Genomic DNA, 13290 nt, shown 5'->3' on the forward strand with positions numbered 1-13290 from the left:
CTACTTCTGGGATGGATTACTTCCTGGCAAATGTGATCAAAGTAATCAAAGGAGTTAGAAGGGATCCCAGAGCAGGGCTTTTGTGTTTTTTTTAATATTTTATTTTTTCAATTTCTTGAAAGGGTAATTTTCAACCGTCTCTTTTTTGCCAGGTTTCGAGTTTTACATTTTTCTCCCTCCCTTCCCTCCCCCTCCCCTTGATAGAAAGCTCTACATGTATAACCCTGCTAAACATAGATCCTTATTAATCATATTGTGAAAGAAGAATCAATTAGAAATGGGGAAAAAAGAGAGGAAAAAGAACAATACCTAAGAGAGGTAGCAGGTCTATACCCTGAAGAGATCATGCAAAAGGATTAAAAAAATCACTTGTACAAAAATGTTTATTGCAGCCCTGTTTGTGGTAGCAAAGAATTGGAAATCAAGTGAATGTCCATCAGTTGGGGAATGGCTGAACAAATTGTGGTGTATGTATGTTATGGAACATTATTGTTCTATTAGAAACCAGGAGGCACAGGATTTAGAGAAACCTGGAAAGACTTGCATGACCTGATGTTGAGTAAGAGGAACAAAGCCAAAAGAACATTGTGCACCCTAACAGCAACATGGGGGTGATGATCAACCTTGATGGACTTGCTCATACCAGTGCAATCATCAGGGACAATTTTAGAGTACCTGCGATGGAGAATACCATCCATATCCAGAGAAAGAGCTGTGGAGTTTAAACAAAGATCAGTCTATTACCTTCAATTTTTAAAGAGTCTTATGTACTACACAATTTTGCTATCTCAAATATTTTATTTTCTCCTCAAGGATATGCTTTCTCTCTCAATACATTCAATTTTAATCAATATATAGCATGGAAACAATGTAAAGATTATCAGACTGCCTTCTGTGAGGGGATGAGGGGAGGAAAGGGAGGGTGGGGGAGAACTGTAAAATTCAAAATCTTAAAAAAAACTCCTGTTGTACACAATTGGAAAACAAATAAAATATTAATAAAAAAGATGAAGACAGTAAGTTTTGGTCTACATTTAAACTCCAGAGTTCCTTCTCTGGATACAGATGGTATTTTCCTTCACTAGTCTTTTAGAATAGTCTTTGATTATTGGACTGCTGAGATGAACAATTCCATCATAGTCGATCATCACCTAGTGTTGCTGGTAGTGTGTATAATGTTCTGGTTCTTAGAGCAGGGCTTCTTGACCTTTTTTTGTCACCTATACCCCTGCAGTCTGGTATGAACTATAGACTGACCTCTCAGAATAAATGTTTTTAGGTCCAGAGAAATGAAATGACTTAGTGCTTTTTCCACCATAGTGGGCAGATGTGACAAGGAATAAATGCTGACAGGAATGATTGCTAGTCTGAACATGAGAAAGTAAAGAACCATGACCAGAAGTTTATAGTCAGGTTCACAAGTGACTGGACGTCAAAAGGTCAAGCAAGCTGCTGACACTGGGATGATGAGCTGATACTTAGGTGTATGTCAGCACTATCTCTCCGACTAGGTTGTGCTGTCTGGAGGGAAGAGTCTTGCTACTGTTTCTTATGTTTCCAAACATTGCATTCTTAGTTTTATTACTAACTTGTTCTGGAACCCCAAGTGAGTAAACTACTGAACTTACTTTCTTGATTTGTCAGATGGGGACAACAACATCTCACAAGACTGCAGGATCAAATGACACGTAGGTAAATATGCTTTGACAAGCATAGAATATTAGTATTATTATTCACAATGTCTTTAGATTGTATTGTATTGTTTTCTCCCCCCCAAAAAAAAACTCTTCTCCTTTAAAAAGGCTTATCTTGGGGTGGCTAGGTGGTACAGTGGATAGAGCACCAGCTCTGGCGTCAGGAGGACCTGAGTTCAAATTTGGCCTCAGACATTTAATAATTACTTAGCTGTGTGGCCTTGGGCAAGCCACTTAACCCCATTTGCCTTGGAAAAAAAAAACCCTAAAATAAAAGGCTTATCTTTTTAACACCATTTTTCCAGTAGGTGATGCTATATGGAATATTACTGTCTATAGATAATCAAACTTGAGAATCACCCAATGAGCAATGGAAGGTTATGTTGTAGGTGCAGGTACCAATACATTGACAACCAAGAACTGAGCAAGGTAAATTGTATAAAAGAATGCCATCAAAAAGATATTTGACAGGAAAAGAGAAGCATGCTATCACTTGATATGAAAAAGGAATGACTGTTGGACAGCACACACATCAAAAGAATTAAAGGAAGGGGGGCAGCTAGGTGGCACAGTAGATAGAGCACTAGCCCTGAAGTCAAGAGGACCTGAGTTCAAATGCAACCTCAGACAATACCTAGCTGTGTGACCTTAGGCAAGTCACTTAACCTTACTGCCTTGCAAAAATAAACAAAAAAAAGAATTGAAGGAACATCCCAGTATATTGAGTGGTTCCCTTTGGGAAATCTTATGAGAGGAGGAGCACAAGAATTACATAAGATGAGAGCCATGGATGGACTGAGATGTGCATCATGGGAGAAAGATCACAGACTCATTAAAGTATCTTTGAAGTTTGTTGGGGGAAAGTGACAAAAAAAACATGTTGATTCAGTCATTTCCATCATGTCTGATTCTTCATGACCCCATCTGGGGTTTTCTTGGCAATGGTTTGCCATTTCTTTCTTCAACTCATTTTATAGATGAGGAAACTGAGACAAACAGGGTTAAATGACAAGCCCAGGATCACACAGCAAGTAAATGTCTGAGGCCAAATTTAAAATCAGGTCTTTCTAGATTCCAGGCCCAGAGCTCTTATCTGCTGCACCTAGCTACCCCCCAACATTTGTAAAGCCAGATACTAAACTAAGCATGTAAAAAATATTGTCTGATCTGATCATAGACATCACTGAAACAATAATAACCATGATGAATAGTGTGTATTAACTAAATTTGGGGTGATAGTGAATAAATGGAGGACAACATTGGTTTTCCTGAGCAATGACATTTTCACTTGTGTATATTATAAATCACTCCCTTGACAGGCCTTCCAATTCCTCCATATAAGCCACAGGCACCCAAATACATTAGACTCAGATTCTGCTGCCTCAGCAGGTCTGCTGCCAAGGCTTTGGTTGATCTCATCCATTATGGCTGCCCAGAAAAAGTAAAATGGCCTCGCATTTTGTAAATGCTATATATCACTGTGAAAAGAGGACTGGGCCTGGAATCCAGAAGACTGACCTCAGAAGCTTACTAATTCTGTGAGCCTGGAGGCATGTCACTTAACCTCAATTTCCTCATCAGTAAAATGAGCATAACTGATAGCCCCAGCCTCCCAGAGTTGCTATGAGACTCAAATGACAACATTTATAAAATTCTTTGTAAACCCTAAAAACTCTGCAAAATTGCTATTATAATGATGCATGTTAGTATGAGTTAGAATTTGAGCATTTCATAATCAAAAATTGAGGAAACTGTCCGCTCCCAGAAAAGTGACCTTATTCCATTGATGATTAGAAAAGATTTGTAGACCAGGGTATTTAACTTTATATTTTGAGTCAACAGGAATAATGCCTTTTCTTTGACAGTAGAGGGCGTGAAGAACATTATGATAAAAGATCTCTACTCTGCCTAAAGAAAAGTTTTAGTTTGTGTTCACAGAATTATGCTCTTTTATTATGTAATATGTGATAATATGAATGTTTGGACATGTCCCAAGTCCTCAGGACATTTATTACATCTTACAAGCAATTTATTTAAATGTACAAGTCATATAGTCTAAAAACCTAAACTAGTGGTTTCCAATTAAGGACTTGGAAACTCCTTGGGGAGTGATAGTCCAAAGGTTAGCGATTAAAAATTCATTTATGGTGACTTAAGTAGTAAACAATTGCAAAATAATATAGTATATGAAATGACTTGAGGAGTCGAATGCATTTTGCTGTTAAAACTTTGGCACCCACTGGAGTGGATAACTGATATAGCTCACAGGATCATAGTACCATCACTTCAGAGCTGGAGAGGACCTTAGAGTGATTAGGTATTGTTCTAGGGAGAAAGAGAACTCAGAGATTGCCTTCCTAGAAAGTTCGAAGCCTAGCAGAGATAAAACGGATACTTTGCCCTTCTTCCTAACCTAGAGCAAAAGCCCAAGGGATCTCCTCCTTGATCCTCCACCAGCCACCCCAGACTAGCCTAAGTTAAGTTCCCCAAAGAGGAGAGAAATAGGTACCATCACCCTCAAGTTTGAGTATCTTCCCATGACCCTCTCCCTTCACCCACCCATATATAGGAGATAAAAGCAGGTAGAAACTTCCATTTGGCCCTTCTTTTGTCCTGCCTTCATGAGCTACTTTCCATAAATCATCGTGAAAAGAACCAAAGGATATATAGAGTTGAAACTCCAAGAGGGCCAGAGTTATTCATCTACCTTACTCCCACTCCTGATACCCCATTCCCTAAGCAGGGAAGAAATGGGGGAAGGGACCTTTTTCCTCCATTCTCTGGAGAGAGGCTCAATATAGATGACGAACCACATGGTCCTGCTGACTGAACCTCCATGCTCAATAGGCTTGCTGAGTCCCAGACAGGGAGGAAGAGGGATTGGAGGAGAGCAGTGAGTGAGAGAACAGACACTGAGTCCTATCTTATCTTCTAGAGACACATTGGAGAGCATGATGTCTACACTAGCTATGGTCTGGGCCCAGGAAAAGAAGCCATGGCCCTGGGAAAGCTATAGGATCAAAGCTCACCTCTGGTTCAAGGTGTGGCCCAGAGAGGATTATGGCACCTTTTCATGTTCTACTCCTCTCATACATCCTCAAACATTTAACCTGCTCCATTTTTTTCTTTTTTTAGAAAGATTTTATTTAGAGTTTTACAATTTTCCCCCCATTCTTTCTTCCCTCCCCCCACCCCCCCCCCACAGAAAGTATTCTGTTAATCTTTACATCGTTTCTATACATTGATCTCAGTTGAATGTGATGAGAGAGAAATCATATCCTTAAGGAACAAAAATAAAATATAAGAGATAGCAAAATTACATAATAAGATACCGGGGTCCCCCCCACAACTTGAAGGTAATAGTATTTGGTCTTTGTTCAAGCTCAACAATTCTTTCTCTGGATCCAGATGGTATTCTCCATCGCAGACAGCCCCAAATTGTCCCTGACTGTTGCACTGATGGAATGGACCTGCTCCATTTCTGACCTAGGTTGATTGACCTCTCCAAAGGCATCCTGGTGCTTGCTTCCTACTGCCTCACTAGATTGATGAAGAATTTAGCTTCTGAAGGTTTAGTCTCAGCCTCCCCAGCAGCATGGATTACAAGGAATGTACATTCTGTGTAGTTAAAATAATAAAAGATGAGTGTACAAGAGAAATTTGACATCATTTCAAAGTTTTCCAATGCAACCCTACATGCTTTTTTTCCTCCTATGAATTTTGGAGTCAGTCTATCATCCATCTATAGTACTTAAGAAATACTTTATTAAATTGAAAAATGCTATATAAATGTGAACTGCAATATGCCTTCAATGTATTAGGTGTATATAAATGCATATACATATGGTTACTATATATACTAAGTATTTACATGTATTAATAAAATAAATTTCCTATCCAACTCCTATGTCATAGACTATTGGACATTTTTCATCCAGTTACTTTTTCCTAGATAGATTGTTAGTGTGATCCCTCAAATTGCCATGGAATTCAATGAGAAGAAAGACCTTAAGGCATTCTGGAATTTGAAATCAAAAATAATCTGCCACCAGAAGCATTTGATAGACCTCACCACTTAAAGGATATCTCTCTTCTATTTGTATGCTGTTCAAAATATTTTCTGTGACATTGGCAAACATTGTTCACAAACATCCTTCTCCATATTTTATATCTCACTTGTCACTGACTGTCAGTGGCCCACTTGAAAAAGTTATCATGTGGCTGAATCTATCAAGGAATATCATATGATCTTCATATATGTATAGGAAACACCTGCTTGTAGAAGAGCCTCTTAGGCAGCTTTTTACTCTGCCAAATAAAATATCCTTCCTGTAGCCAACAATAAACATAACTAGACCTTGTCTTCTCTACACCTTTCATTCAATCATGTGACTGTGAAGATGTAACCTGTCATAGAGAATCATCCAAGAAAGTCTACAGAGGCAGATTTTTTATCCGGAATGTCCTTAATGTCTATTGAAGATTTTATGGAGAAGAAAAAGTGATATGACATTGGAGTGACATTATCTTCTTAGTCTTTAGGGATAAAACGTGTAATTCCATACTACATGGTAGGTCAAAATCCCACTGTATTACACTGTACTATACTATTGTCAGATCCTATCTCTAGATGTCATAGTTTAGGATGTGCTTTTCATTCAGATTAGAATAAGCCTAAAAAAAGGAGGGCTAGAGGGGTCCCTAAGTGGCACAGTGGATAGAACACCTGCACTGGAGTCAGGAGGAACTGAGTTCAAATCCAGCCTCAGACACTTAATAATTGCCTAGTTTATGACCTTAGGCAAGTCACTTAACTCCATTCTTTACAAAAAACAAAAAACGAAAAGGAGGGACCAAGATTACGTTTGACCTTGATATCCTCCCATACAAGAATTGGTTGAAAAAATTAGAGATGGTTAAAGTGGAAAAGAGATTTGGTTTGGTTTGGTTTTTTTGAAGATTTAACTGTCTTCAAATATTTGAAAGTCTGGCATATTGAAAATGAATTAAACTTATTCTACCTTGCTCTTTTAGGAAAACTAGGGACAGTGGGTGGAGTTGCATAGAGAAAATTTACCTAACCATTAAAGCTATACAAATAGAAAGACTCAAAAAGTGGTAGATTTTATTGAGGGGATGTCCATCATTTGGGGAATGACTAAAGAAATTGTGATACACAAATTTAATGGAATATTACTATTCTATAAGAAATGATGAACAGGTAGATTTGAGAAAGACTTGGACTTAGATGAACTGACAATGTTTGAAGTGAATTGAACCAGGGGAACATTGTACACAGTAATGACATTGTGTGATGATCCACTATGATAGACTTAACTCTTCTCAGCAAAACAGTGATGAAAGACAACTTTAAAATGTTTTCCATATCAAGAGAAAGAACTATGGAGTCTGATTACAGATAAAAGCAAGCTATTTTCACTTTTTTGTTTTTTTGTTTTTTCTTTCTTGTGGTTCTTCCCTTTTCTGGTTCTTCTTTCACAGCATGACTAATATGTAAATATGCGTAAAATGATTTTATATGAATAATCTATATCAGATTATTTGCTGTCTTAGGGTAGAGTGAGGAGAGGGTAGGAGGGAGAAAATTTTACAAAAATGAATGATGAAAACTATTTTTTGCATATAATTGAAAAATAAATAATTTTTAAAAAGTGATGGATTTGTTATCACTAAACATCTTCCAGTGGAGAATGACCACTTATTTAAGAAAAAGAAATTCTCATTCAGATATAAGTTGGACTAAATAGAATGGGTGATCTTTTAATTTCCAGGTGCAACAATTCTGGGCTATTTCACCTTCTGAAAGACATTGAAAGCTGATCTCTTGGTACTTTTGAGTATATGTCACCTACAGCATAGTTTCTTTTGTATACTGGGTCTAGTCCAGGAGTTCTTACTAATTGTATCTGCTTAAGTGTCAGTTTTGCTTCTTCATATAATATATTACATGTCTAGCTTCAGTTCTGCTGATCTCAGGGTAAGGTCAACTGGTTCCTTTTTCTAAAGTTTTTGTTCTTTTTCCTTCTGGCTTAACTGGTTTTTCACTCATACTTTTCTGCAGCTTCACTTCTTTCTCCACTGTTTAATTGTTCATTTTTGTGACGTGATCCTACTCGTGACATTCCTTCATACTCTTCCATAGCATTTTGCAAATTAGTATTTTCTAAACCAAAAGTTGAAGTTCGTGAGTTTGTTGTTTTAAATTGCCCAATCTCTCTGAATCCTAGTGCCTTTCCTCTATGAAGTATCTCCAGTTTATTGTTTTCTATTATTCTATATATGTGTATATACACATATATATGTAGTGAACAACACACACACACACACACACACAAAGACAGAGAGAGATTTGTACATTTGTTTGTATGTTGTTTCACCCAATAAACTATGAGCTCCTTGAGAGCAAGGACTATTTTTGGTTTTTTTTTCACATATCATAGTCAGCATTGTGCAAGGACATAAAAGGTACTTAATAAATTCTGTCGACTTGACAATCAACTTCCATCATAATTGGTTTTCTCTATGATCCTCTATATTTTATGAGTTTAAACCATTATTCTGAGAAGGGGTCCATAGACTTCACCAGATTGCCAAAAAAGATCCATAATATTAAAAATGTTAAGAATCTCTTATACATATAAGGAAGGGAGAGAGAGGAGAAAAGGATGGGGGGAGAGCTAGAGAGAGAGAGAGAGAGAGAGAGAGAGAGAGAGAGAGAGAGATGCATAGGAGGTTACAGAATGATTTGGGTGTGAGAATGTAGTTATTAATAATATAAATGGGATACTGAGACCAATAAAGTGAACATAATGCTAGCATACGCTTCTAAATTATATGATTGAACTGGTTCTGCCAAGTCTTTGATGGGCTTCCAGAGTGGATTCAAATGGTGGAGAGAATCTAGGACCCTCCCTGAGCTTTTCCTAGATTCCTTTAAAAACAACTTTAAATGAAACCTTATCAGACTCTGGAGTGACAGAACCCATAAAAAGACAGAATGACACAATTCTTCAGCTCAAGATATCTTGGAGGAAGATCAGGAAAGGTCTGTCTCATTTAGGTGAAAAGGTAGCACATCCTAGCGCAGGTGGGGAATGGGGAAGTCATCAAGAGGTGCTTAACCACAGTATAGCTCAGCAACCTAAGCCCCTGGGACCTGGCTCAGCAGGCTAGCAGTATAATAGGTCAGGTGTGAGGGTACTAGCCCCACATGGAAGGCATTCTGCAAACCCCAGAATACTGGTGCAAAACCTGAAGCCCCAAAGTGGGAAACTAGTGACCACATCTCTAGCCCCCAGCACAAGAAGCTTGGGACTGTGCCCCTGTACCCCAGAAGCAGAGCTCAACTTTTAAAATGATCAAAAAAAAAAAGAGTTCCAATGACAGGAAGCTATTATGGCAACAGGAAAGATCAAATCATCTCAGAAGAGGAAATCACTGACAAAATGCCTACATTGAAGTCTCAAAGAGATTTTGAATTGGTCTCAAGTTCCAAAAGTTCTCTTGGAGGAGCTCAAAAAGGATTTTAAAAAACAAGAGAGGTAGAAGAAAAATTTGGTAAAGAAATGAGAGTTATGCAGAAGAATTATAAAAAATTGGAAAAGAAAGTACAAAAATTGATTAAAGAAAGCTATACTTTTAAAAGCAGATTTGGTCAAAAGGAGATACAAAAGTTAACTGAAGAAAATAAATCCTTAAAAATTAAAATTGGACAGGTGGAAACAAATGACTCTATAACACACCAAGGAGCTATCAAATATGTAATCAAAAGATTAGAAAAATAGGGGTGGCTAGGTGGCGCAGTGGATAAAGCACTGGCCCTGGAGTCAGGAGTACCTGGGTTCAAATCCGGTCTCAGACATGTAATAATTACCTAGCTGTGTGGTCTTTGGCAAGCCACTTAACCCCGTTTGCCTTGCGAAAAAAAAAAAACAAACCTAAAAAAAGATTAGAAAAATAGAAGAAAACATAAAGTACCTCAAAGGAAGAATGACTGACCTGGAAAACAGATCCAAGAGAAATAATTTACCTGAAAGCCAGATAATTTCAGTAAATTATCAAGGAAAACTGCCCTAATATCCTAGAATGAGAGGGTAAAGATTAATCCTTGAAAGAATTCATTGATCACCTCCTAAAAAATATCCCAAAATAAATTATATGAGTGGAGAAAAACCAGTGGACTCTATATATTAAACACTGGGGAAAAGAATCATTCAATTATGCTACTGGAAAAATAAAGTCACATACATACACTAAATTTAGATCCTCATACCATAAATCACAAAATAAATTTCAGGAAGATCAATAAATTATTTTTAACCACTAGAAAGGTTAGAAAAAAATGGTATAATCTATTTGTTTATTTTAGTAGACATATAAATTCTTGTCTATCAAACAAATGTTAAAAATTACCAGGAATAAGACAGAAGCATTTTATTATAGACACATAAAAATGAAGTACTTCTATACAATGAAAAATATGATCAAGATAAAATAAAAGCAATTATTTAGGGGGAAATGTCTTTCTTTTTTATCAGATTAAACAACTGACATCCAGAACACAGAAATATATAAGAGCTAGTCTCATTTCCACCAGTAAAAATATAAGAATATTAAATTTACAGAAGTTATACAAGCTATAAATAATTACTTGGGGAAAAAAACTACTTGTTAATTTAAAAAGTGTGAAATAAAGCAAGGTACTTCTTTACATCTGGAAAAAAATTGATACAAATAACACAATTCCGTGTGGTAGGAACATGGAAAAATAGATATAATCAAACATTATTGGTGGTATTGAAAAAATAGCATAATCTTTTAAGTGAACAATCTTGAGTTATAAAACTTTCAATTTAATACTCTCATTACTAGGAATTTGCCTCAATAATAAAAATTTTAAAGTATTGTATTTGTAAAAGTATTCATAGTTAGATTGTATATAATGAAAAATTGACAAAGCAAAATGTTTAATGAGTGAGAAAAAGATAAATCAGTTGTGGTTTATTAATATAAAGAAATATCCTATGTTAATGACCTGTGAATTCATCAGTTTGAGAGTTCAGGATATGGGAATTCTCTACATCTACCAAGATCACATCTCAGCTACAATTTAATATTGAAAGTGTTGCCTAAGACTCAGCGAGCTTAAGTGATTACAGCTTTGTTGTTGAGTTGTTTTTTCAGTCATGTCTGATTCTTTCTGAGCCTATTTGGATTTTTTCTGGCAAAAGATATGGGAGGGGGTTGGCCATTTCCTTCTCCCACTCATTTTATAGATGAGGAACTAAGGCAAACAGTATGAGTGACTTGCCCAGGGTCATTGTCTAGATCAGATTTAAACTTGCAAAGAATTCTTCAGGCTTTGAACTCTACTCACTGGGTCACCTAACTAGTCTCACAACTTCCTAAATCAAGGCAAGCAATCTGTCCACTCCCCCCACCGCACAGATAGGATAATTGTAGCGCCATTAAAACTTACAAAGAGAATACAAATATGAGAAGGCATGAAATACAATGGGAAGAAGTTAGACCTAGCAATACAACACTACATAAAATAAATGCATTTAAACATGTGCAACTGTACAGAGATGGTAAGGGGATAGAGAGGAATTATTACTTTTTTAAAGACAACTTGCTTGTGGATAGAGCACCGGCCCTGGAGTCAGGAGTACCTGAGTTCAAATCTGGCCTAAGACACTTCATATTATCACCTTAGCTGTGTGGCCTTGGGCAAGCCACTTGCAAAAACCTAAAATTCAAAAAAAACAAAAAAGATAACTGGGTGGTGCCGTGCGTAGAACGGGGTCTAAGTTCAAATCCTGCGTCTAACCCCTCCTAGCTCTATGGCTGTGAAAGCACCACTTGCGCTTTCTCAGTCTCCGTTTCCTCCTCTGTAAAATGGGGATGACTAACAGCATCTGCCCGGCAGGGTGTGCAAACGAATGAGAGCACCACCCTGAAGCACCACGGCACTGCCAGCTACTATTATCATTTATTTGGACCTGAAAATGTGTTTTTATTGAAACGGTTTTAAAGGTGTGTTCCATTTTCTTTTCTTCGGGCGAAACGGAAGCAAGCGTCCCGGGGATGAGGGCCGATGGGCGTTCCTCCAGAAGGAAGGGGCCGGGGAAACTGAGGCAGGGCCGGGGGAAAGGCGGCCGGCGGGTTACGGGGCGGGGAGCGCGGGCTGGCCCCGGGCCGCCTCCTCGTCCTCCCCCTCCTCCTCCTCCTCGGGGCCCGCCTGCGGCCCCGGGGTCCACGGGAAGGCGCCCGGGCCCCGCGGCAGCACCAGGTCCAGGGCCAGGTCCCTCTGCTCCTCCTCCGAGGCCACGGGCCGGTAGCCCAGCAGCCGCAGGGCGCCCGCGCACAGCTCCTGCACGCGCCGGATCTTGGCGAAGGGGAGCGCGTGGCGCCAGGCCTGGGACACGTTGAGCGCGTCGCGCGACGTGGTCTGGAAGGCGTCCCTGGGCCGGCCGGGCCCGGCGCCGTGGGTGAGGTTGTGGACCCAGGCCTCCAGCCGCGGCGTGGCGCGCAGCCCCGCGAAGGCGTAGAGCGCCCGGATCTCGGCCCGCGGGGCGCGCGCCACGTCCTCGAAGCGCACCAGGCGGTAGCGGCCCCGCAGGAAGGCGGGCGGCCGGCGCAGGGCCGCCTCGGCGATGCGCGCCTGGCCCCGGCACACCTCCCGCACCACGCGCAGCCCGGGGTCGGCCTCCACCCAGCTGCCGTTGGTGCCCAGCACGATGCCGTTGTCGCGCGCCAGCGCCTTGGCCGCGCGCTCGCGGGAGCGCAGCACGGCGCGCGGGTCGCGCACCAGGTGCACGATGCGCAGGTCCAGCGCCGGGTCGGCGAGCAGCGGGTAGAGCGCCCGCAGCCCGAGGAAGCGCACCTCCTTGAGCACCACGTGGCTGTGCGCGCGGCAGGCCCGCGCCGCCGTGGCCGCGCCCAGGGGCCGCGCGCCGCAGCGCCGCCGGCAGGCCGCCTCGCTGCTGAGGGCGCCGCGCGGGAAGGCCGGGCAGGCGGGCGGCGAGCACAGGGCGCGGCTGGCGGCGCGCTGGAAGAGGCCCGCCAGGCTGGGGTAGCGCGGCAGGTAGGCGCTGAACACCGACATGTCGCACAGGAAGACGGAGCGCAGCAGGTCCCGCGCCGCCATCTGCAGCTGCGCCGCGCTGCCCGCGGGCAGGGCCACCCACACGTGCCAGGCCGGCTCCATCAGGTAGAAGACGTCCGGGTGCTGGCTGAAGAGCTGGCCCACGAAGGAGGAGCCCGAGCGCCAGGAGGACAGCAGCAGCACGTGCGTGGGCCCGGGCCGCCGCGGGGAGGCCGGGGGGGCCGGCGGCGCCCGGCGCAGGTACAGCACGAGGCCGGCCTGGGCCAGCAGCAGCAGGGCCAGGCCCGGGCCCGACACCCGCGGCCAGCCCATGGCGGCCGCACCGGCGCGGAGAGGAGGGCGGCGTCAGCCGGGCGGCCGGGCTCCCCGAGCTGCGCCTGGCAAAAAGCTGGAAACAGACATAAAAAGATAATAAAAGGAGTCACGGGGACGAGGCCGTCATGCGATGTGAGCGCAACCGGGGATGAC

The 13290-nt window shown here is 41.6% G+C and overlaps 1 protein-coding gene and 1 long non-coding RNA gene across 3 annotated transcripts in view; one reads left to right on the forward strand and one right to left on the reverse strand.

The window, feature by feature from the left end:
* Positions 1–13290, forward strand: part of LOC141497099 (uncharacterized) — an 85013-nt gene that overhangs the window by 44693 nt on the left and 27030 nt on the right. The window contains exons 2-3 of one of the 2 annotated variants that reach the window (XR_012471230.1): positions 1645–1692; positions 5077–5209. This is a non-coding gene — a long non-coding RNA (uncharacterized LOC141497099). Of the gene's footprint in view, positions 1–1644; positions 1693–5076; positions 5210–13290 lie in introns of those variants that run through there. The other variant, XR_012471231.1, reaches the window with a different exon arrangement.
* On the reverse strand, positions 10599–13134 carry CHST6 (carbohydrate sulfotransferase 6). Its single transcript, XM_074222878.1, has one exon. The coding sequence runs from the start codon at positions 13132–13134 to the stop codon at positions 11881–11883; it is 1254 nt and encodes a 417-aa protein (XP_074078979.1). The 3' UTR covers positions 10599–11880.

This window comes from Macrotis lagotis, chromosome 1 (assembly GCF_037893015.1).
Source record: "Macrotis lagotis isolate mMagLag1 chromosome 1, bilby.v1.9.chrom.fasta, whole genome shotgun sequence".
NCBI classification, from domain to species: domain Eukaryota; kingdom Metazoa; phylum Chordata; class Mammalia; order Peramelemorphia; family Peramelidae; genus Macrotis; species Macrotis lagotis.